Raw genomic sequence first — 21510 nt, 5'->3', positions numbered from 1 at the left:
CTCTCCATTTGTGTCTCTGTCTCTCTCTGTCTCTGACCCTCCCCCAGGCCTCAAACCTACTCCGCCCCCTGGCCTGGCCTGGGCCCTGCTGCCTGTGAAGACTGCTCTGTGCAGGGTCACAGGGTCCCCGTCCCCACTGTGCCAGGCCTGGAACACTGCCTCTTTGTTCTGATGGCTCTGACTTCATGGCCTGCTGGGCGCCTGACCCTGGCCAGCCCAGCTGCCCCTCAGGACTGGCTCTCAGAGAATGGGCTTCCTCCTGGCCTCTTGGGCCTCAGTTTCCCCAGATGCTCTCCCCCAGGAGAGACCCTTACCCTGTTCTTTGCCCACCTGGGCTCCGAGAACATTTTTTTTTAGGTGAAAATCACATAACATAAAATTAACCATTTTAATATATACAGTTCAGTGACATTTAGAATATTCACGATATGGTACAACAATTACCTCTGTCTAGCTCCAAAACATTTTCAGCACCCCAAAATGCAGCCCCATCCCCATGAGTAGTCGCTCCCCATTCCCCTCCCCCAGCCCTGGGCAACCACTAATCTACCTTCTGTCTCTGTGGATTTGCCTGTTCCGGACATTTTATATGCATAGAGTCATACAACATATGGGCTGCTGTGTCTGACTTTTTTCACTCAGCCTGTTGTTTTGGGGGTTCATCCACTTGGTAGCATGAATCAGCTCTTCTCCATGGACATTTTGGGCCTTTGTTGACAGTGCGGAGAGAGGGTCAGAAACTGAGACCACCCCCCTCCCCGCCTCAACCTCTTCACCTCTGGCTGAGAAAAAGACACAGAAAAGACAAAGTTGAGTCTAAAGGAAGCAAGGAGACTCTTCCAGACCTGGAACCCAGGGTGCCCTGAGGCTGGAATTCGGGAAACGGGGAGGTGGACATTTTTGGAAGGCCCAGCCTACAGCAAGCACTTCATAACAATTTACTGGGAGAGTGAACTCTGACGTCTGAAGACCCTGGCCTCCCATTTAGCTCCTAAGTCTCAGAAGTGGACCAGAGAGGGCTGGAGACCTGGCCAAGGGCACAGAGCCCCAGGCCACCCATGGGGCTCTCACCCAGTGTCCAGCTTCAGTCTGGGGCCAGCAGAGAAGACCCCCCGGACCTGGGGCTCGGGTGTGTTTGTGGTCTGAATGAGGCCACCACGCCCGGGCTGACTTCCTGGGTTTCTTTTTCACTTTGACTTGCCCTGGGAGGGGCCACGACACCTAACTTTTTTTTTCCTTTTAGTTTTTCTTGCTAAGCTTTAATGTGTTCCTGGGTGAGGACTGGGTGGCTGGGGTCTCTCCAGCAGCACAGAAGCTCGTCCGGGATTGCCACCCTCTTCGAGGACCTAATGGGGCAGGGGGTGACCAGGCTGGTCCCCCTCTTTCTCCTCCTGCTACCCCGGCAGGGCGGTGAGTCCCCTACCCTGGAGTAGTCCCCTATGGCTCTTCTTGCCGGGGGGGGGGGGGGCTGTGTGTGTATATGTGGAGGGCTGTGGACCCGGTTCCCAGGGTTGTTTCTGTGTCTCTGGGCCTCAGTCTTTCCCTCTATCAAATGTGAGCTGGATGATCATGGATGATCATGGATTCTGATGTCATCTCCCCTCCGGTCTTGATTTTGTCTTCTGTGGGGTGGGCTGAAGCTCTGAATCTTTCCCACATCCCAGAGTTTAATGAGAAATAGCTAAGGAAGGGATAAAGACCAAGTATATAATATATATATATATAATATATATATATAAAAAATAGTGTTATGTGCCCAGTGTATGTAATATACGCACTCTCTCTCCATCTTGTGGAATCGAATGGGAAGGGACCCAGCCCCCAGCAGATGACTAGGTTTGGACTCTCATCCCAGCTCTGCTGTTCCATGACCTTGGGCAACTTCTTTGTGCCTCAGTTTCCCTCTCTGTAAACTGGAGATCAGCAAGGTTTCAGGGCTTATAGAGTTCAGGCAGGGCTGGAGACCAGCAAAAGGGAGAGGTACAGGGGACCCTGGATTGCTTTAGAGGAGCGGCTCGAGAGCTGGATGGGTGGGTGGATGGATGGATGGGTGAATGTATGGATAGATGAGTGGATGGGTGGATGGATGAATGGATGGATAGGTGAGTGGATGGATGGATGGATGGATGGATGGATGGATGGGTGGGTGGGTGGAGAGATGGATGGCTGAATAGATGAGTGGATGGGTGGATGGATGAATGGATGGATAGGTGAGTGGATGGATGGATGGATGGATGGGTGGGTGGGTGGGTGGAAAGATGGATGGCTGAATAGATGAGTGGATGGGTAGATGGATGGATGGATGGATGGATGGATAGAAAGGTGGATGGGTGGGTGGGTGCAAGGATGGGAAAGTGGGCAGGTGCGTGGATGGTCACTGGGCAAGCCCCCCTCCCCTGAAGTGAAAGGCTGAGACTGTCATTTCTCTTCATTGCCTTTGCAGCTGAAGCCTGTGGCACCATGGGGTGCTGTTTTCAGGATCCGCCGTATCCGGATGCAGACTCAGGTCTGGGGCAGTTCCCCATCGTGGGAGGAAGGGGTTGTACTGGGCTCTGACTGACCCATCCCAAGCAGCCACTCCCTCAGCTCCCTCCTGCCCAGCCAAAGACTGGGGTCTCAGTAGCCCCAACCCGACAGCCTGATGGCCTGTCCTCACCAAACTCAGGTGTCCTGGAGCAGTCACCTCTGTAAGCCTCATCTACTCCGTAACAGGGTCGCAGGACTGGTGTCTGTGTCCGTCCTGATTGGTCAGCATGTGGGGCTAAGCAGCTGTTAAACATTTTGAAGTTGCTCCGAGGCAAGCATTGCTGGAAAATTCATGCTTGTAACAAAGTCACAAAATCTGCCACTGGGCAAGGCGTTTCATCTATTCTTTTGTTCCAGAAATATTTACCAAGCACGTACTACGTGCAGACACAGTTCTAGACATGAAGGAATCAGCTGCGAGCCCAGCTGTCCTCCTGGGGTCACAGCCTAGTGCAGGAGGTGGACAAGAGGCACACAAATGCATATCCTGCATACAATGACGTGCTAGGAACAAAACAGAGCAGGGTGAGGGATGGAGAAGGAGGGGGCTACTTCAAATAGCCTAGTGCTTGAAGAGGTGACACTGAAGGAGAAATTGGAATGTCAAGATCTGGGCCAAGGACATTTCAGGCAGAGGGCATAGCACATGCAAAGGTCCTGAGGTAGGAGTGAGCCTGGTGTGTTTGAGGACCAGTGAAGTGGCTGAAGTGGCTGGAGGAGGAGGTGCAAGGGAGATGGCAGGAGACAGGCAGGAAGGGCACAGGAAGGTGCTGGAAGTCACAGCGTGTTTAGGCTGAGGTGACACCGGATTGCATAAGTGTCACAAAGATTCCTCTCTGGGGTGTGTCAATTTGGGGACCCCACCCCCCCACACTCTAATCTGTTCTCAAACCTGCAGGCTTAGCTTCGGGCCCCCGGGACCTAAACTGCTACCGGATACTCAGCAACGCTGGTTATGAATGTTCCTGGGAATATGAGGGCCCCGCAGCTGGGGTCAGCCACTTCCTGAGATGCTGGTGAGGATCCTGCCTTTGCTCCTGACCCCCTGCCTCTACTCTCAGATGTATGAGCTCGGCAGTGTCTTTGCCTCTTCCTGGGCCTCAGTTTCTCATGTCAGAAGGGAGGGCTGGGGATCTGTGTTGTGGGGTCAGCATGGGTGGGCATACAGTTTGGGCGGCAATCAGGATCCCTGTGGTCCTTCCTTCATCCTCACCCTGTGACTTATTCATCCATCTATTCATTTCTTCCCTCTCTCTGTGGCAGCCCATGTTAGGAGATTCTGGGATCCTCCAAACCCCTTAGTCCTAGTTGATCCCTAAGAAAACCCCAGGCTGGGGAGCGGCGGTGAAAGGGGAAGAAAAGGATTCTGGGATGTGATGCACATCATCTGCTGTGGCCGCTGAGACTCAGTACCGATACCCTCCTTCCCGCAGCCTCAAGCCCGGGCGCTGTTGCTACTTTGCCGCAGGCTCAGCCACCAAGCTGCAGTTCTCCGACCAGGATGGCATATCCGTGCTCCACGCTGTCACTCTCTGGGTGGAATCCCGGGCTGCCAACTGGACAGAGAAGTCCCCCAACATTACCCTGAACCTCTACAGCTCAGGTCAGCACCCTGTTCTCTTCCTCTCCACTACCACTTCCTCACCCAGAGAAGCCTCTGGTCCCCAAGCCTAGACCTGAGGGAATTCTGGGTCCCTGGCAAGGGGCTGGATACTGCCAGCTGTTTTTACGTCCAACTCTGTCATGTAACCTGGCAGAGTCTTTCATGGTCCCCTAACGGATCCCCTACTGATGAACATGTAGGTAGCTTCCGGTTTCTCCTTGATACTGTAATGTGGCCAAGACCCTATTGGGTCTTATAATTTGTTTTTTTTTTTGCTGCATTGGGTCATCATTGCTATGCACGGGCTTCCTCTAGTTGCAGAGCGTGGGGGCTACTCTTCGTTGCGATGCTCTGGCTGCTCACTGCGGTGGCTTCTCTTTTTGCGGAGCACGGGCTCTAGGTGTGCAGGCTTCAGTAGTTGCAGCACACGGGCTCAGTAGTTGTGGCGCACGGGCTTAGTTGCTCTGCGGCATGTGGGATCTTCCCGGGCCAGGGACTGGACCCGTGTCCCCTGCATTGGCAGGCGGATTCTTAACCACTGCGTCACCAGGGAAGTCCCCCGTGTTCGGTCTTTAAAATCTGTTTTCACGAATCAATAACATATACTTAGTTTATACTCGTTGAACTGCTACTGTGTGCCATGCTCAGTCACAGGGGACATGGGCAAGGCCAATGGAGGTCACAGGACAGGGCTGGGACAAGGGTGAGATGAATGAGGCACCCTCCTTGGCCACAAGATGTTATGGGGGTGCCAAAAAACCTCAGTAGTCATTATAAACCATAGCATGATGCAACTTTTCTTTTTTAATATTTATTTGGCTGTGCCGTTCTTAGTTGTGGCACGCAGGATCTTTGTTGCCACATGAGGGTTCTTTGTTGAAGCATGCGGGATCTTTTAGTTGCAGCATGCGTGTGGGATCTAGTTCCCTGATCAGGGATCGAACCCAGGTCCCCTGCATTGGGAGTGCGAAGTATTGACCCATGGACCCCCAGGGAAGTCCCATGATGCAACATTTAAAAAAAATTAATATTAATGCAAAAAAAAAGCCATGACAAATCAAATATCAAATTTTTTTTTTTCGGCCACACTGCACAGCACGCAGGATCTTATTTCCCCGACCAGGGATCGAACCCACACCCCCTGTAGTGGAAGTGCAGAACCCTAACCACTGGACCACCAGGGAATTCCCCAGAACTTCAAATAAAGACAGGATCTGACCCTGTATTTGTACAACCTTGCCTCCCTCTCCTCACCCTAATCTCAACCCTGTCCCTGCCTTCATGGAGCCCAGATTCATGTAGGGTGATGGACAAGGCATGATCGTTACACATGATGAGATACTGCTGGGAGGTCAGGGAGGGCTCCAGCTCAAGGATGAAAAAGATCCAGTAGGAATAAAGATGGGGAAGTGTGGATACAGCAAAACAGAGGATACGGCAAGTGCAAAGGCCCTGAGCTAGAATCAGGCACACTATGACCGAGATGCAGAAAGCATGATAGATGTCTCTCCTCAGGCCAGGCTCCTTGAAGTGGGCTTAAAAAGTTAGTAAGATTTCCCTAATAGTCCTTCAGAAAAAAATAGAATCAGTTAATTACCCTCTCATCAGCAATTTACAGAAGTGCCTGTCTCACCACAGCCTTGCCAGCAATGAGTATTAATATTTTAAAGATACCTTTACTAATAGGATCCTGTGTATAAGTCTTAACTCTTTGACCCCAGGCTTAGATAGAACCCCAGGCTTAGATGGGACCTGTAGAGGTGCCCCTGATTCAAATTTGGGGAGCTTGGTGGTTTACTATGGGCCAGGAGGATCATGGGAAGATTTTCCAGAGTTTTCAGGACCAACAGCTCACACACATGCCGGCTTCCCCTTCCCAACCCCCAACTCTGCTTCCAGTTAAATACGACCCTCCCCCAGGAAACATCAAGGTGTCCAGGTCAGCGGGGCAGCTGCTCATGGAGTGGGAGACCCCAGCCCACCAGGATGGTGCTGAGGTACAGTTCCGGCACCGGACACCTGGCAGCCCATGGAAGTGGGTGAGTTTATTCCCCAGATCAGGGGTTTGCACAGGCACAGGGCACCCTCACACCTCTCCCATCAGTTTTGCAATCTCTGTATCTATCACCCTTCCCACGGGGCCTCCACTCTTGCCCCATGTTTAGCCTCTGGGTCTCTCTGACATGAAGATCTGATTGTGATCTCCCTTGCTCACACACCCTCCATGGCTCCCCACTACCCTCAGTAAGTCATCCTTATCTTCAGCTGGCCCTAGTTTCCCTCACTTGCCTCATGCTTCCTCTGGCCCCTTTTTGAATGGCCATCATTCTTTGCCTATGCCCTGGATTCCCAGCCTCTTTGCCTTGGTATATGCAGTTCCTTCCACCTGCATGCCCTCCTCTGTATCTGAGCACATGTGAATCCAACCCACCTTCAGGGTCCAGCTCAAGGGCTGCCTCTTCCAGGAAACTACCTTTCCACCATTCCTCCCTCCCTCCCTCCTTTCTTTTTTTCTGTTTTTTTTTTTTAAGCCGTGCTGTGTGGCATGTGGGGTCTTAGTTCCCCGACCAGGGACTGAACCCCTGCCCACTGCATTGGGAGCACAGAGTCTTAACTGGACTGCCAGGGAAGTCCCTCCTTTTTTAAATTCAGATGTAACTGACATACAAAATCATATTAGTTTCAAGTGTACAACATGATTTGTTATTTGTATACATTGTGAAATCATCACCACAATAAGTCTGTTTAACCTCCGTCACCACACAGGCATGTTCCAGATTTTGCTTCTTGTAATGAGAACTTTTAAGATTTACTCTCTTAGCAACTTTCGGACAATACAGTTCAGTATTGTTAACTATAGTCACCATGCTGTACATTACATCCCCAGGACTTATTTATTTTATATTGATAACTTTGTACCTTTTGACCACCTTCACCCGTTTCGCCCACACACTACCCCTCACCTCAGGCAACCACTACTCTGTTCTCTGTATCTATCAGTTTGGTTTTTTGTTTGTTTTAAATTCACTTGTAAGTGAGATCATACAGTATTTGTCTTTCTCTGTCAGACTTATTTCACTCAACATAATGCCGTCAAGGACTATCCATGTTGCAAATGGCAGGATTTCCTTTTTTATGGCTAAATAATATTCCATTGATACATGTACCACATTTTCTTTATCCATTCATCCATCGATGGACACTAAGATTGCTTTCACATCTTGGCTGCTGTAAATAATGCTGCAGTGAACATGAAGGTGTGTGTATCTTTTCCAATTAGTGTTTTGCTTTTCTTTGGATAAATACTCAGAATTGGTATTGCTGGATGATATGGTAGCTCTATTTTTAATATTTTGAGGAACTTGCACTCGGTTTTCCGCAGTGGCTGCTGCAATTTACATCCCCACCAACAGTACACAGGGTTCCTTTTTCTCCACATCCTCGCCAACCATTGTTATCTCTTGTCTTTTTGATGATAACCATTCTGACAGGTGTGAGGTGGTATCTCGTTGTGGTTTTGATCTGCATTTCCCTGATGATGAGTGATGTTGAACACATCTTCATGTACCTGTTGGCCATCTGTATGTCTTCTTTGGACCTTCATTCATGCTTCAGCCACTCTATTCTCCCCTCTGTCCCCTGCAAGCAGGGCAAGCCTAGGCTTGCAAGAAACCTCAGCCCTGACCAAGTCCCCAAGGAGTCCCTGGTTTGGGAGAGACAGAGAACACCCACACAGCTTCTGAATTGTGGTGTCTCCCCCTCCCTCAGCCTGGGAACATCTTGAGTCCAGGGAGTTGCCTCAGTTTGGGCCCCATCTTCCCTCCAAATGTTGTGCCCCTCCCTGAGCCTCAGTTTTCCCATCAAGTGAATGGGTTCGGATCAGTCAGAGGCAGGTGACATGGGACTCCTGTTGGGGAGGGGCATCTCTTTGCTTTTTATCTCCAGCCCCCTAACACACTCTGCAGTGGACCCTCTCAGGCCCCCTTTGCAGATGAGGAAACTGAGGCTCAGGATGTCCAGGGACCTCTCAGCATCAGCCGGGGAGTGTGGGGCTAGCTGGGTCCTAAACTTGCCTCTCCTCATCCACGACACCACAAACAGATAGGTTTTGTCTCTTAAAATATTTTTTTAGGAAATTATAAAAATATAATTTTGCCTCCTAAAATAATTATTTTATTTTATTTTTTAATTTTTGGCCTCGACGCACGGCTTGTGGGATCTTAGTTCTCTGACCAGGGATTGAACTCGGGCCCCGGAAGTGAACGTGCCTAACCACTGGACTGCCAGGAAATTCCCCCAAATAATGCTTTTAAAAAAAAAAACAAACTTTTTTATTTTGGAATAATCTTAGATTTTCAGAAAAGTTACAAAGAAGTACATAGAGCCTTCACCCAGCGTCCCCACAGGTTAATGGCTTTCGTTCCCAAGTCTGTCTGTCACTGGTCTCTCGCTATGAACTAAACTCCAGAGTTTATTTGGATTATCACCCACTTTTCCAAGAATGTCCTCTTTCTGTTCTCAGATCCAATCCAGGGTTCCATGTTACATTTAGCAGAGTAATTGTTGAAAATTTCAAAAAAGCTAGAATGTTCAACATCCAAATGTAAAACAATGTATAAATATGGTCTTGTTTTAGGGCGACTGTGGACATCAGGATGATGCTGGCTTCGGTGAGAATAATAGTGACCATGACAGCGGTAGCAAGTTAGCATTAATTAGGCACCCACTGTGTGCTAGACCCAGTGCTAAATTCTCTGTAGGCTTGTTTGCGCCTCCCTGTAGTTCAGTATTGGATTATTCCCATTTCACAGGTGAGGAAACAAAGGCTTGGGCTTGTGAAGCCTTTGGTCAAGTTCACATCCCTAGTAGGTGGCCTTGCTGAGACTTGAACTCCAGACAGTAGAAGAAGTGGGTGATCCTTGAGGCCCCAAGAGCGCAGGACCTGGCCTATTCTGGCTGTGTCCTCAGGGTCTGGCACATGATTAGCTCTCAATCAGTGCTTGTACACAGCTGGCACTCAATAAGTGCATGTGCACAGTTGGAGCTTAATATGTGCACGATGGCTAAGTGACCAGTGCCAAGCCCTGGGTGCTCCTGGCTTTGGGACAGCCCCTTTGCTTGATGTTTGATCTGCTTCTTCCCAGAGTCATGCCTCTGCCCCTTGGAGATGGACACGGCCCAGGAATTCCAGCTGCGGCGACGGCTGAGGCCGGGGGTCTCCGGAGGTCCCTGGAGCAGCTGGAGCAGCCCTGTGTGCATCCCCCCTGGTGAGAGCACCCTGGACCACAGGAAGGGAGACGGGCATTAGAAAGATGGTAGTAGTATTAGAAATAAGGCGGTGAGCGTTAGCGTTAAGGTGATGGATGTTAGAAATAAGGCTGCCGAAGAAATTAGGGAAAATTAGTGCAAGGTGGCAGGGCAGTGGGCAAGTTTCACTTTGTAAAATGTGGCAAATCCATAATAAAAGGAAAACATTTATCAGTCTTTCTCTCCTTCCAATTAGTTTGGTGGGTTTTGTTCTTTGAAAGCCGAACAAGGAGTTGATGGGTGCAAGTGGCTGTGTCGTGAAGGCAGATTTTTCCAAATGACACAGGAAGCTGGAGCCAGGGCAGCTCCAGAGTGGAGACGTGGCCTGAGGTGGGGGTGGGAGGGAGAGATGGGGGGAGTGACTGTCAACATTTGTGCCCCTACCCTTTGAGCTGGAGCTTCCTCCTGCCCACCCAAGTGCGTATCTGCTGGGAAACAACTCTGACGGCTGTTTTCAGATTTTTTTTTAATTGTAGTAAAAAAAGACATAATATAAAATTTGCCATTTTAACCATTTTTAGCCAGTTGCATTAAGTATATTCACACTATCATGGAGTGGATCTCCATGTTTGCAGATTTTGAAAACTACTTAACGACCCATGGAATCTCATTGGAGGGAAGGAAAAGGTCCTGGGTCCCAATCCAGGGTCTGCAGGACGTTGTGAGCAAGGACGCCACCCCCAGTGTCACTGTCTTGCTGTCTCATTGCAGAAAACCCCCCACAGGCCAAGGTGAGGTTCTCGGTGGAGCAGCTCCGCCCGAATGGGAGGAGGAAGGTGACCTTCCATGAGCAGGTAATGGGACCATCGCAGGTCTGTGGGGTGGCCTGAGGACAGAGAGAAGGAGACAAGAGGCTGGAGTGGAAGTGTTTAAAAGGAGGGAGATGAGCCGTGGAGGTGGTAGGGACCGGAAGGACTGTGGGTTGAACTCTGAAGGTAATGGGGAACCATGGAGGGTGTGTGAGCAGAGGAAGGATATGGCTGGACTCAGGTGTTCACAGGCTCCCTCTGGCAGCCATTGGGGGAGCAGAGTTTGGGGGGCTCACGTGAAAGCTGGAAGGCCAGGAAGGGGTTGACTGTGCTGGTCTGGATGGGAGATGATTTTTTTGAGTCCCCCAAACAGCTCATTAAGTACAGTCGAATGAACCCATTTTCCAGAGGAGGAAACTGAGGCGCAGAGGGGAAATCCCCTGCCTGAGTCAGGGCAAACTCACCATACATTTCAACCCCTGGCTTCACCATAATTGATTCCGCCAGGTCCCCAATGGGCTGGCACGATAAAGCTGTAGTGAAGCTCCTTCTCGTCCTAGGTTTCCTATAATTTGAATTTCTTTACTTAGGAAAAATGTCCAGGCTCAAAGTAACTGGGTCCAAAGACAGAAACATTTTTTTTCTCTGGCTTTCAGTGGGTTTTGCCAAATTATTCCCCCCTCCCCCTAAACCAATGAGCAGTGGATGTGTCAGTTTCCCAGCAGCCTTGCCAGCACTGAGGTTTACTATTTTTTAAAAAATTTTCATACATGTCATCAGCTGTGGCCCGTGGATGAGCCTGTGCTCGTGGGCAGCATCCTGATGTCAACCCACGGGGACGACGTGCATGTTCAGGTCCCCACAAACCATCTCTCACACTCACAACAGCTGCCCCAGCTGGAGCTTCCAGAAGGCTGCCTCGGGCCCGACTCAGGCATGGAGGTGACCTACCATGTCCACCTGCATATGCTGTCCTGCCCATGTAAGGCCAAGGCCACGAGGACTCTGCGCCTGCGGAAAAATCTCAGCCTCTCGGGTGCCGCCTATGACCTGGTTGTCTTTTCCCGGAATCGCTTTGGCCTCGGTCCCAACCAGACATGGCACATTCCTGCCTATACCCACTCAGGTGCCTTTGGCTGGGCAGTGGTGGGGGGGGGGCCTCTTGGAGCTGAGTACGTACTCGAGCCTCAGCTAGACTAGAGTGAAGCGAGCGAGGCACAAAAATGTAATATGGTGTCTAATTTAGGAGCGTGTAAAGTAAGTATTCAAAATGCATAGCATTAAAAAATGCATAGCGCTATAGTGTAATAGTTAAAAAATTTCTCACTGGCAAACTGTGGCCCAGGCCAAACACTTGTTTTTGTAAATAAAGTTTTATTGGGACCAGGGCCAAGATCAGGATGTGGCAAGCAAGGCAGGGTCATGCAAATACAGGGTTGATCCTGTCTTTATTTAAAATCTAGACATTTTGCTCATTTTATATACATGTATACATATATTAAATATATACATATATTTATACATAATGAAAAAATCAATGGCGATGATGTGGATAAAAGGGAACCTTCATACACTGTTGGCAGGAATGTAAATTGGTGCAGCCACTATGGAAAACAGTATGGAGATTCCTCAGAAAATTAAGACTAGAACTACCATATGATCCAGCAATTCCACTTCTGGGTATTTATCCAAAGAAAAAGAAAACATAATTGGAAAAGATATATGCACCCTTATGTTCATTGCAGCATTATTCACAATAGCCAAGATATGGAAACAACCTAAGTGCCCATCAATGGATGAATGGACAAAAAAGATGTGGTGCATGTATACAACGGAATACTACTCAGCCATGAAAAAGAATGAAATGTTGCCATTTGTGACAACATGCGTGGACCTTGAGGATATTATGCTTAGTGAAACAATTCAGCTGGAGAAAGACAAATACCCTATGATTTCACTCAGATGTGGAATATAAAAACCAACCAACCAGCCAACCAACCAACCAACCAAACAAACAACTGACTGACTAAATAGATGGAGAAACCAAAACTAATACCTAGATATAGAGAACAGATTAGTGGTTACCAGAGGGGAAGAGGCAAGGGGAGGGGAGGGGTAAAGGGGATCAACTGTATGGTGACAGATGGAAACTAAATTTTTCATGTTGAGCACACAGTAGGGTATTCAGAAGTCAAAATATAATATTGTGCACATGAAACATTTTTATTATTATAATATTATAAACCAGTGTTACCTCAAAAAAAAATCTAAAATTTAAAAATTAAGGTTTCTATGTATGTATGTAAACGTATGTATTTTATTGAGGTAAAGTTCACATATCAACATGAACCATTTTAACAAGTACAATTTGATGCCCTAATTACATTCACAATGTTGTGCAATCATCACCTCTGTCTAGTTCCAGAACCTTTTCATCATGCCCAAAAGGAGACCCCCTCCCCCTTAGCAGTCACTCCCCCTCCCCCTCCCCCAGCCCCTGACAGTCACCAATCTGCTTTCTGTCTCTGTGGATTTGCCTGCTCTGGACATTTCATAGAATTAATCATCTACTATGTGACCTTCTGTGTCTGGCTTCTTTCACAGCCTGATGTCTTCAAGATTCATCCACATTGTAGCAGGCATCAGTGCTTCATTCCTTTTCATGGCTGAGTAATATTCCACTGTGTGAATGGGCCACATTTTGTTTATCTGTTTTTCCACTGACGGACATTTGAGCTGTTTCCATTGTTTTGGCAACTGTGAATAGTACTCAGTACATATTTTTAGGTTCGTTTTGATTTTTTAAAAAATATTGCATTAGCAGAGTGTTGATCTCGGTGATTGAGTTCTTTGGCGCCTCCTTAATTTCATGCCCTGCTCGCTTCACCTTAGTCCTGAGCCTGCTGAGCACCCAGCTGGGCTGTTAGGATGATGCCCATTTCAGAGATGAGATGACCGAGGCTCAGACAGATGAAGCCACTTGCCAGGGTGACACAGCAGCAAGTCTGTCAGCTCCTGGTCTGCTTTGGGCCATGGCCTCGCTATGTGACCTTGCGCTGGTGGCTCTCCGGCTTCGAGCCTCAGGTTTTATATCATTGGGATAATCATCGTCCCACTTTGTGGGAAAGTGGCGCCTGTAAAATGCTCGGCACTGGCCTGGCGCATACAGTCGGAACTCAATAAATGATAGCTATTGTCCCTAGAATTGGAAGCAGTACCCACCTCTCAGGTTGGTGCAGGTGACCTTGCTGTAGGGAGTGGAGAGAGGAGCCCAGGGGGCTGAGTGGGTCTGTCCTCGGGGCTCTGAGCTCTGGTCCAGCCGGGAGGCTCCTCCTCCACCACAGCCACCCACCGCTGGGCAAAGTGGGTGGTGGGTGGCCAGGCATCTGCTGGACCAGGAGATGCCCACTAGCCTGACAGGGTAGTAGTGGCAGCCTAGGGAGCACTGACTGTGGGCATCCTGGCAGGGAACCCACAGTTAGGCTGGGGGAGGACTCGATTCATTCAAACAGCCCCTGCTGTCCCCTCTGTGCTCAGCCCCTATCCTGGCAGCCCCCAGCGTAGGGAGACAGAACCAGATACAGACACTCCTGGCCCTGGGGGGTTAGAGCTTGTCAAGAGGGTGGGATGGGGCTATAGGAGCCTTGGGTTGGGGGGAGCATGAGGCAGCTATTCTGATGTGCCTCTCTTGTCTTCTTCCAGAACCAGGGGTTCTGAATATCAGTACCAGAGCCAACAGGACCACCATGCATTGGCCAGCCCAGGCCCAGGGCATGACATACTGCATTGAGTGGCAGCCCCAGGGCCAGGACGAGAGCCTTGCCACCTGCACCCTGACGGCACCCCAGGACCGGGACCCTGATAGAATGGGTACCGTAATATCGGTTGCCCTGCATCCTCCATTAGAGCTCCTGGTCAGCTCAAACCTACAGGCATCATCCTTGTGGGGTGTCTGAGGCCCAGAGAGGTCTTGCCACTTGCGCAAGGTCACACAGAGGTGGGGACAGGCCAAGACAGACCCTTCCACTCATGCAGGTCTGGTGCTTCCTGCTGGGATCCTGGGGTGTCAGGGCTCAGCCCTGGGAAAGTTGCACCCCAGCAGGTAATGAGTTTCACGTCCCAGGGTGTTTGTTAAACATTCACCCGTGCCAGGAAAGGTAGCAGCTAGCAAGATGCAGGTGGCAAATTAATGAGGCCTCTGGAGGGAAAGGGAGGGTGCCAAATGGCCCAAGCAGCCTCTCACTCTCTGACGTGGTCTTGGCCGGGGCCCCAGGAAGCCTCAGCCCCAGCCTGGGGAGCTCCCAGCCAGGGGAGACAGAGCTGGATGCAGACACCCCGGCGCCATAGAGTAGGAGCTGTGCTGGAGGGGGTGGGGACAGGTTGGGAAGGGGCGGGGATGGGGTGGCAAGGGGCATGAGGACGGAATCCTGGAGGAGGGGACATTGGTGCAAGGGCTTTAAAGCATGGGTAGGAGTGCTCTAAGAGCTCCTGGCAGATGGCACAGGTGCGGAGGTGGGGACACAATCTATTTACTGGTCTGACCCTTGCTCATCCTTCCAGCAACGCACAGCTTGAGCCAAGCATCTGGGGCAATGCGGCAGAAGGAGTGTTACCGCGTCACTATCTTTGCCTCTGCACACCCGGAGAAGCCCACCTCGTGGTCCACCGTCTTGTCCACCTTCCACTTTGGAGGCAATGGTGAGTAGCCCAAACCTGCAGGGTGGTCTCCCCAGGGGACTCGGCAGTGTCCTTGGGTATCAGGAAGGGGGAATACCATTTAGAGGCACCTACTGCCTATCAGGCCCTGGCCAGAAGCCAGACACATAGAAGTCAGCTCAGTCAACTCTTAAGATACTCCAAGAGGCATTGCACCATTATATAGTAAGAAAACTGAGGCTCAGAGAGGGGAAGTGATGACACCAAGAGTGGTGGAACTGGCAGACACAGCTGACTCTGTGGCCAAGGTTCCCTGGGTCTCTGGACAGTAGCAGGCTGGGCAGGCAGGAAGTACTCAACCAGCACCCTTGGAGCTGACCGTGGTAAAGGATGTCGGTTGCAGCCTCGGAGGCCGGGAGCCCACAACATGTGTCTGTAAAGAAACTCAGCCAGGATTCAGTGTCTGTGGACTGGACACCATCTCTGCTGAGCACCTGCCCCGGCGTCCTGAAGGAGTACGTTGTGCGCTGCCAGGATGAGGCCAGCAACCAAGTATCCGGTACGTGAGGCGGCACAGGCCTGGCTGGGGGAGGAAGGGCTCTGGCCTTGAGTTCTGCCTTGCTGTGTGACCCTGGACACCTCACTGTCCCTCTCTGGGCCTTGGTTTTCACACCCATGGAACAATAGAGTTGGACTCAAGGGTCTTGACTGGCCCTTTAGACGGCAACTCCCGTGGAGCAGGGATGACTTTCTCCATTCTACAGATGGGGAAACTGAGGCCTGGGAAGGGATTCACCTGCCCAAAGGTTAAACAAGCTTGGATTTGAGCTCAGTTAGGTGCCCCTTCCTGCCCCATAGGAGGGAAAGAAATGAGGATGTACAGGGCAGGTCTCACCAGGGCTGAAACGTCCTGTCATTTCCCACATTGAGAGCCTCTTCCTCCCCGCTGGGTAACATAGCCTTGCGAGAATACAGCCTCGCCCGTCCATCTCCTGCAGCAACAGGCCAGGCCGCCAAGACCATGAGTTTATATCCTGCCTTCCCTCCTCGAGCCCAGCACAGGGGCGGGGGGGGGGAGGGGGGAGGAGGGGGGAACGGGGGCTGCTCTGACATCAGACATAGACATTCTGCCATCAGCTTGGTCACCCTCCGTTGTTTAGAGGGGGTAAATGAGGCCAAATGGGAGTCGGTGACTTGTTCACAGTGGCGCAGCTGGAAGCAGCCCATTTGCTGAACACCAGTTTGCCAAAAGTCAAATTGCTGAAGATTTATGCACCAAATGCCCATTTGGCCAAATGTACCAACTTCCCTGAAATTTCTTTGGAAGAATATTCCTCTTGAATATTTACAACGAATATGGATTTAGGGTTCTAGGAATTTTTCTTCTGTACGACAGCCAACAACTGTATTCTCATTTTAAAGAATTTTATGGGGTGCTTTATTTTTTAAAAATCATCCAATTCCACAGACACTTGTTGAGATCCAACTTTGTGCTGAGGTGCTGGGGACACTCGGGGAACAACTTAGACAAAGTTAACCCTGACCTTGTCCCTAAAGATGAGAAAGAGGTGAGGGAGGAAGGCATGTAGTTATCTGGCGAAAGGGTGAACCAGGCCAGGGAAACAGCCAGTGCAAAGGCCCTGAGGTTTGGGATTGAACCTGGTGCCTTTTAGGGAGCTCTGAGGAGAAGGCAGATGTGGCTGGAAAGGAGTGGCCTAGGAGCGAGTGAAGGGCAAATTGGTCAGAATTTGAGAAAAAAACAGCATCATTCACTGAATATTTTGATGAAGAATATTTTCCAAATAAGTTTGATGTGAATGGGTGCATTTAGGGAAGATTATTCAGCAAAATGTCTGTGAGCCCCTACTCCCACCCCCAGGGTGGAGCCAGAGTAAAGGGGGTTTAGGGACACACACTGCCTCCCGCCCACAGAGCTGTCAGTGAATGCCACAGAGACCCAGATCACCCTCCAGGGCCTGCGGGCTGCCACCGCCTACAAGGTGCAGGTTCGAGCAGACACAGCCAAGTGGCGGGGTGCCTGGAGCCAGGCCCTGCGCTTCACCGTCGGTGAGTGAGGGGGTGGGCCCGGGTACTTACCCAGCATGCACTGCCCCATCCCACATGTCAGCAAGCAGTCCCACCCTGACCCTCCATCCTTCCATGGCTCCCCATGCATCCCTCTCAGGAGAAAGTCGCAGGCTGACCTGCTCCCAACTCCTTCACCTCTGCTGCAGCTTCCCCTCATGAACCTTCTCTTACGTTGGCTTTTCCTTGCAGGCTTCTCTGTCTGGAATGTTTGGTCTCCTTGTCAAACTCCTATTCATCCTTCAAAACTCAGCTCAAAAGCTCTCTCCTCCAGGAAGCCTTCCAGGCTTCCTTCTGGGCACCCCCCCCGCTGCCCCTCCTACCTGGCCTGATGCCTTGGGAGTGTGTGTGGGTGTCTGTGTGGGCTCTGCCTCCCCCAGCCTTGGAGCTCCTGGGGAAAGGAAGGGAGCAGGGGGGCTATTTATTGAGTGAATGAATGAATATGAATGAATGAGTATCTCATCACAAACATAAGGAGGTGGGCTCCATTGTCTTGGGGTGTGTGGCAATGAGAGATTTGGAGACCAAATGATCCCTGTTCCTGCCACGGTCCCTGCCTGTTGTCCTTGTTGTGAAGTCTGGTCCCAAGAGAACCAGTGAGCCAGATTGGGTGTGCGGTGGGCTGGTCTGGGTCCGGGGGAGCAACCACACGGGCCCTACCTGCAGGCTCTTGGAGCTGCAGTGTCCTGAGCACTTATGGTGTGCCAGGGCTTTATCCTGTAGTCACAGGGCAGGCGGGGTCCCACTTCACAGAGGAGGAAACTGAGGCACAGAGGGATTCACAGTACGCCAGGGTCAGCAGTGAGTTGATGGAGGGCCCGCCCCTCCCACTCCCTCCTCAATGAGAAGCAGGAGGCGGCTCTCCCCCAGCCCAAGCTCTTCTGCTCCCAGAAGTCCAGGTCTCTGAGTTGTCCGATTTGTCCATCTTCCTCGCATCTTTTGGGAGCTTCGTGAGCATCCTTCTCCTGGGAATCTTTGGGTACCTCGGCTTGAACAGGTAACTTGCACCCCTTCCCCCGAGATGATCTGTAATAGTGATAGTAAGAATAGTAATAACTGCTCCCCCCCCCCAAGGAGGTTTTTATGTCCACTTTCGAGATGAGGAAACTGAGGCCCAGATAGTCAGGCCCAGGCATCCAGCAGTGGCGACAGTGCTGGGATTTCAATCCGGGTCTGTCAGTCTCCCGTACCCCTGACCCCTTGGCCACATCCTCACTCCCCTTATTATAACCTAATGGAGATGAAAAAAAATAAGTCAGAACAATTAAAAAGTAAGAACGAACAGAAGCACTGACCAGTTCTCTTCCTTCCCCAGGGCTGTAAGGCACCTGTGCCCACCCCTGCCCACACCTTGTGCCAGCACTGCCGTTGAGTTCTCTGGCAGCCAGGGGAAGCAGGTAAGGGCCCCCTTTCTAATTCCAGGTCTTGTTTATTGGGTCCATATCTGGACCAGGGCTCTGAAGAGTAATGGCTATGCATTAACTCATTTTACTTTCCCCCAACCCACTGGTGCAAGAACTCCAAAAGCCTGTCCAATTTTATAGACAGGCAAATAGAAACCCAAAGGGGAACCTCGTGTAGGCCATTTACTAGTAGCAGAAACAGAACTGAAGTGAGTTCCACAAAGGAACCTGATGGAAAAAAAAAAAAAATCCAAGGTGGTGGGCTTCAGGCATGGCTGGATCCAGGAACTAGGACTCCATCTCTTTGTGGTGCTATCCTCCCTTCAGGCTTCTATCTCAGGCAGGCTCAGCCTTCCCCCTGTGGAAGCAGGGTATCCATTTTTCCCATTAACTGGAGCAGAATTCTCGGACATCACTGATTGGTCCAGCTTGGGTCATATGCCCATCCCTTAGCCTATCACTAGAACCAGGGGGTAGGAGTGTTCTTATTGGCTGGGCCAGGATCACATGCCAATGGCAAGAGCTGGCGTGGGGCTACTGCCCTGTCCAACCACATCAACTAAGAGAGGAGAAGGGACAATTTTCCAAAGAGAAATGGGGGGTCCTTCCAACTGATCCTTGAATTGGTCTCGGGTTTTAGAGAATTAAGCCAGAAGGGACCTGGTCCACTCCATCCTTGTGTGGATGAGAAATAGGGCCCTGCCCACAGCCTTGACCCCATCGTCCTTCTCCAGGTTTGGCAGTGGAACAGCCCGGCAGACTTCCCAGAAGAGGTGTCCCAGCAAGGGGCCCTGGTGGTGAACATATCCTGGGACAAAGGAGAGCGAACTGACGTGGACACAGCTGGGCTTCTCAAGGAGAAGATGGAGCTGCCTCTGGGTGCCCCTGAGCCAGCCCTGGACACGGAGCTGCCCTTGAAAGACAGGAAATGGGTGCAGGGATGCCCTGAGGCTGGGACTCTGGGGCCTGGCTGGAAGGACAGTCTGGAGGACAGCCCTGCCCAGGCAGCTGGACTCCCGCTGCTCCTGGGAGACCTAAGGCAGACCCCCAAATTCCGTTCCCAGGGAGAAACAGAAACATCTGCCTCCCCTTACAGATAGGAAGACCAATGATCGCAATCACGACAGTCGGTTATTAAGTACTTATTGCATACCCAGCCTGTTCTTTCTAGGCACGTGATGCCCTGAATCCCCATAACCGCCTTGAGGTACATGGCTGTCTTATTAACCTATTTCAGTGAGCCTCAGTGAGGCTCAGAGAGGGCGAGTGGCTGGCCTGTGGCCACACAACACAGGCAGGAGTCTAACCCAGGCAGAGTGACTCAGACCCCATCCCCACTGCCCAGGCTCTGGCGTCAGTGCCCCCCACCAACACCCACTCTGTCCAGCACTGGTTGCCACATGTCCTGTGGTGGGAACCCTACAAACCGCCATGAAACGGGAGCTGCTACCCAGGGCCAGGGCCTGGCATCCATGGAGCAAGGCGCTGTTGGCCTGTTGGGGGTGTGTGGGATAGACTGGAGGGGGGCCCAAACGGTCTCAGGCTGATCCCAGGGTCCTGGGCTGGGCATCCTGTCCCAGAAGCACTGGATGGGGAATCTGGGCACAGAGTTCCTGGCTGCATTGCAGGGTCTCCAGGCTTGGAGGATCTAGGTGTGAGGAAAAGAATGGGAGCTCTAAGCATTCTGAGGGGAGCATTGGCACCTCCCTGGCCTCAGACTCCTCCCCTATAAAATGGGGGTGAAAAAGTAAAATAAAATAAAAAATAAAATGGAAACGCGGCTGCTGCTTTCACTGTGGCTCATTACAAAGCCGCCCATCAGTTACGGAGGTACTTGGAGAAGTCGGAGGTGCTGGACACGCTGACCAAGGTATTGGTAGTCTTATATGAAGAACCAGAGAAACCTAATAGTGCTTTGGATTTTTTAAAACATTGCTTAGGAGCTGCTACCCCAGAAAATCTAGAAATAGAGCTGCTTCGCCTAGAATTGGCAGAAATGGAAGAGAAATATGAAGCAATTGTAGAAGAAAATAAAAAACTGAAAACAAAGGAGAAAGTTCAGTAAACTTATGGTGGAGAGGAAGAAAATACCCTACTATAAGCCACAACATCTTTGGGAAGATGTAGATTATTGCATATCAAGTATTTGTGCAGTGCAGTTATGAATGGGATTTAAATTTTAGTTTCCCAGTAATTTTAAAGATTTATATAAAAAGAGTTTTCATTAGGTTTGATTGTATTAAATATTAAAAATCACTGAGTGGTTTAAAAAGATAGGACGGGGACTTCCCTGGTGGCGCAGTGGATAAGAATCCTCCTGCCAATGCAGGAGACACAGGTTCGATCCCTAGTGCGGGAAGATCCCACATGCCCCGGAGCAACTAAGCCCGTGTGCCACAACTACTGAGCCCACGTGCCACAGCTCCTGAAGCCCGCACGCATCAATGAAGACCCAATGCAGCCCAAAATAAATGAAATTAAATCTTAAAATAAAGGACTTTAGGGCTTCCCTGGTGGCGCAGTGGTTGAGAGTCCGCCTGCCGATGCAGGGGACACGGGTTCGTGCCCCAGTCCGGGAAGATCCCACATGCCGCGGAGCGGCTGGGTCCGTGAGCCATGGCCGCTGAGGCTGCGCGTCCGGAGCCTGTGCTCCGCAACGGGAGAGGCCACAACAGTGAGAGGCCCGCGTACCGCAAAAAAAAAAAAAGGACTTTAATATAAACTTACTGATTCAGTAATTAAATTGAATGTAACAGTTAACTTGTTTTGTTGTTTAGTTTTTTACCCAATTTAGAAAAAATTCACCTAAACTCCAAAAATTAATTAATTAAATGGGGATGATAATAATGTTGACCTCACAGAGCTGCTGGGGGGGGGGGGGGGCGGTGTCTGAGACTTAATGAATGAGTATCTTTCCCCTGACTAAAGCCTGAATGTCCTGCTCAAAATCCCCCAATAGGAGCCTGAGAATTAATTTATTCATTCCACACGTTTATTAATCTCTCCCTCTGGGTGCCCCCAGGAGAACCCAATCTGGGGGAGACGGAGCTAGATGATCACTTGGAACTCTGCAAAGTTAGGACTGGGAGGCGGGGGTGGGGGTGGTGGACCAGTCCAAGGGGCAGTGGGGCTGAGACCGCTAGTAACAGGAAGGAGTCTTTGTTGTCCTCCAACCCCGCCC

The 21510-nt window shown here is 50.7% G+C and overlaps 1 protein-coding gene across 1 annotated transcript; it reads left to right on the top strand.

Annotated features, from left to right (window-relative positions):
• Positions 1–1349: 1349 nt before the first annotated feature.
• On the top strand, positions 1350–19606 carry IL12RB1 (interleukin 12 receptor subunit beta 1; the record flags this gene model as incomplete). The annotated part of the gene is made up of 16 exons (XM_079917040.1): positions 1350–1410; positions 2444–2506; positions 3425–3542; positions 3960–4129; positions 6029–6168; positions 8766–8799; positions 9274–9396; positions 10148–10230; positions 11074–11311; positions 13888–14055; positions 14746–14883; positions 15245–15400; positions 16774–16908; positions 17818–17923; positions 18242–18323; positions 19064–19606. The coding sequence occupies 16 exons, from the start codon at positions 1350–1352 to the stop codon at positions 19427–19429; spliced, it is 2181 nt and encodes a 726-aa protein (XP_079773166.1). The 3' UTR covers positions 19430–19606.
• Between the last annotated feature and the right edge of the window lie 1904 nt (positions 19607–21510).

This window comes from Stenella coeruleoalba (assembly GCF_951394435.1).
Source record: "Stenella coeruleoalba genome assembly, chromosome: 3".
NCBI classification, from domain to species: Eukaryota; Metazoa; Chordata; class Mammalia; order Artiodactyla; family Delphinidae; genus Stenella; species Stenella coeruleoalba.
The sequence above is the reverse complement of the archived record's forward strand: the minus strand, read 5'-3'. Positions and strand labels throughout refer to the sequence as shown.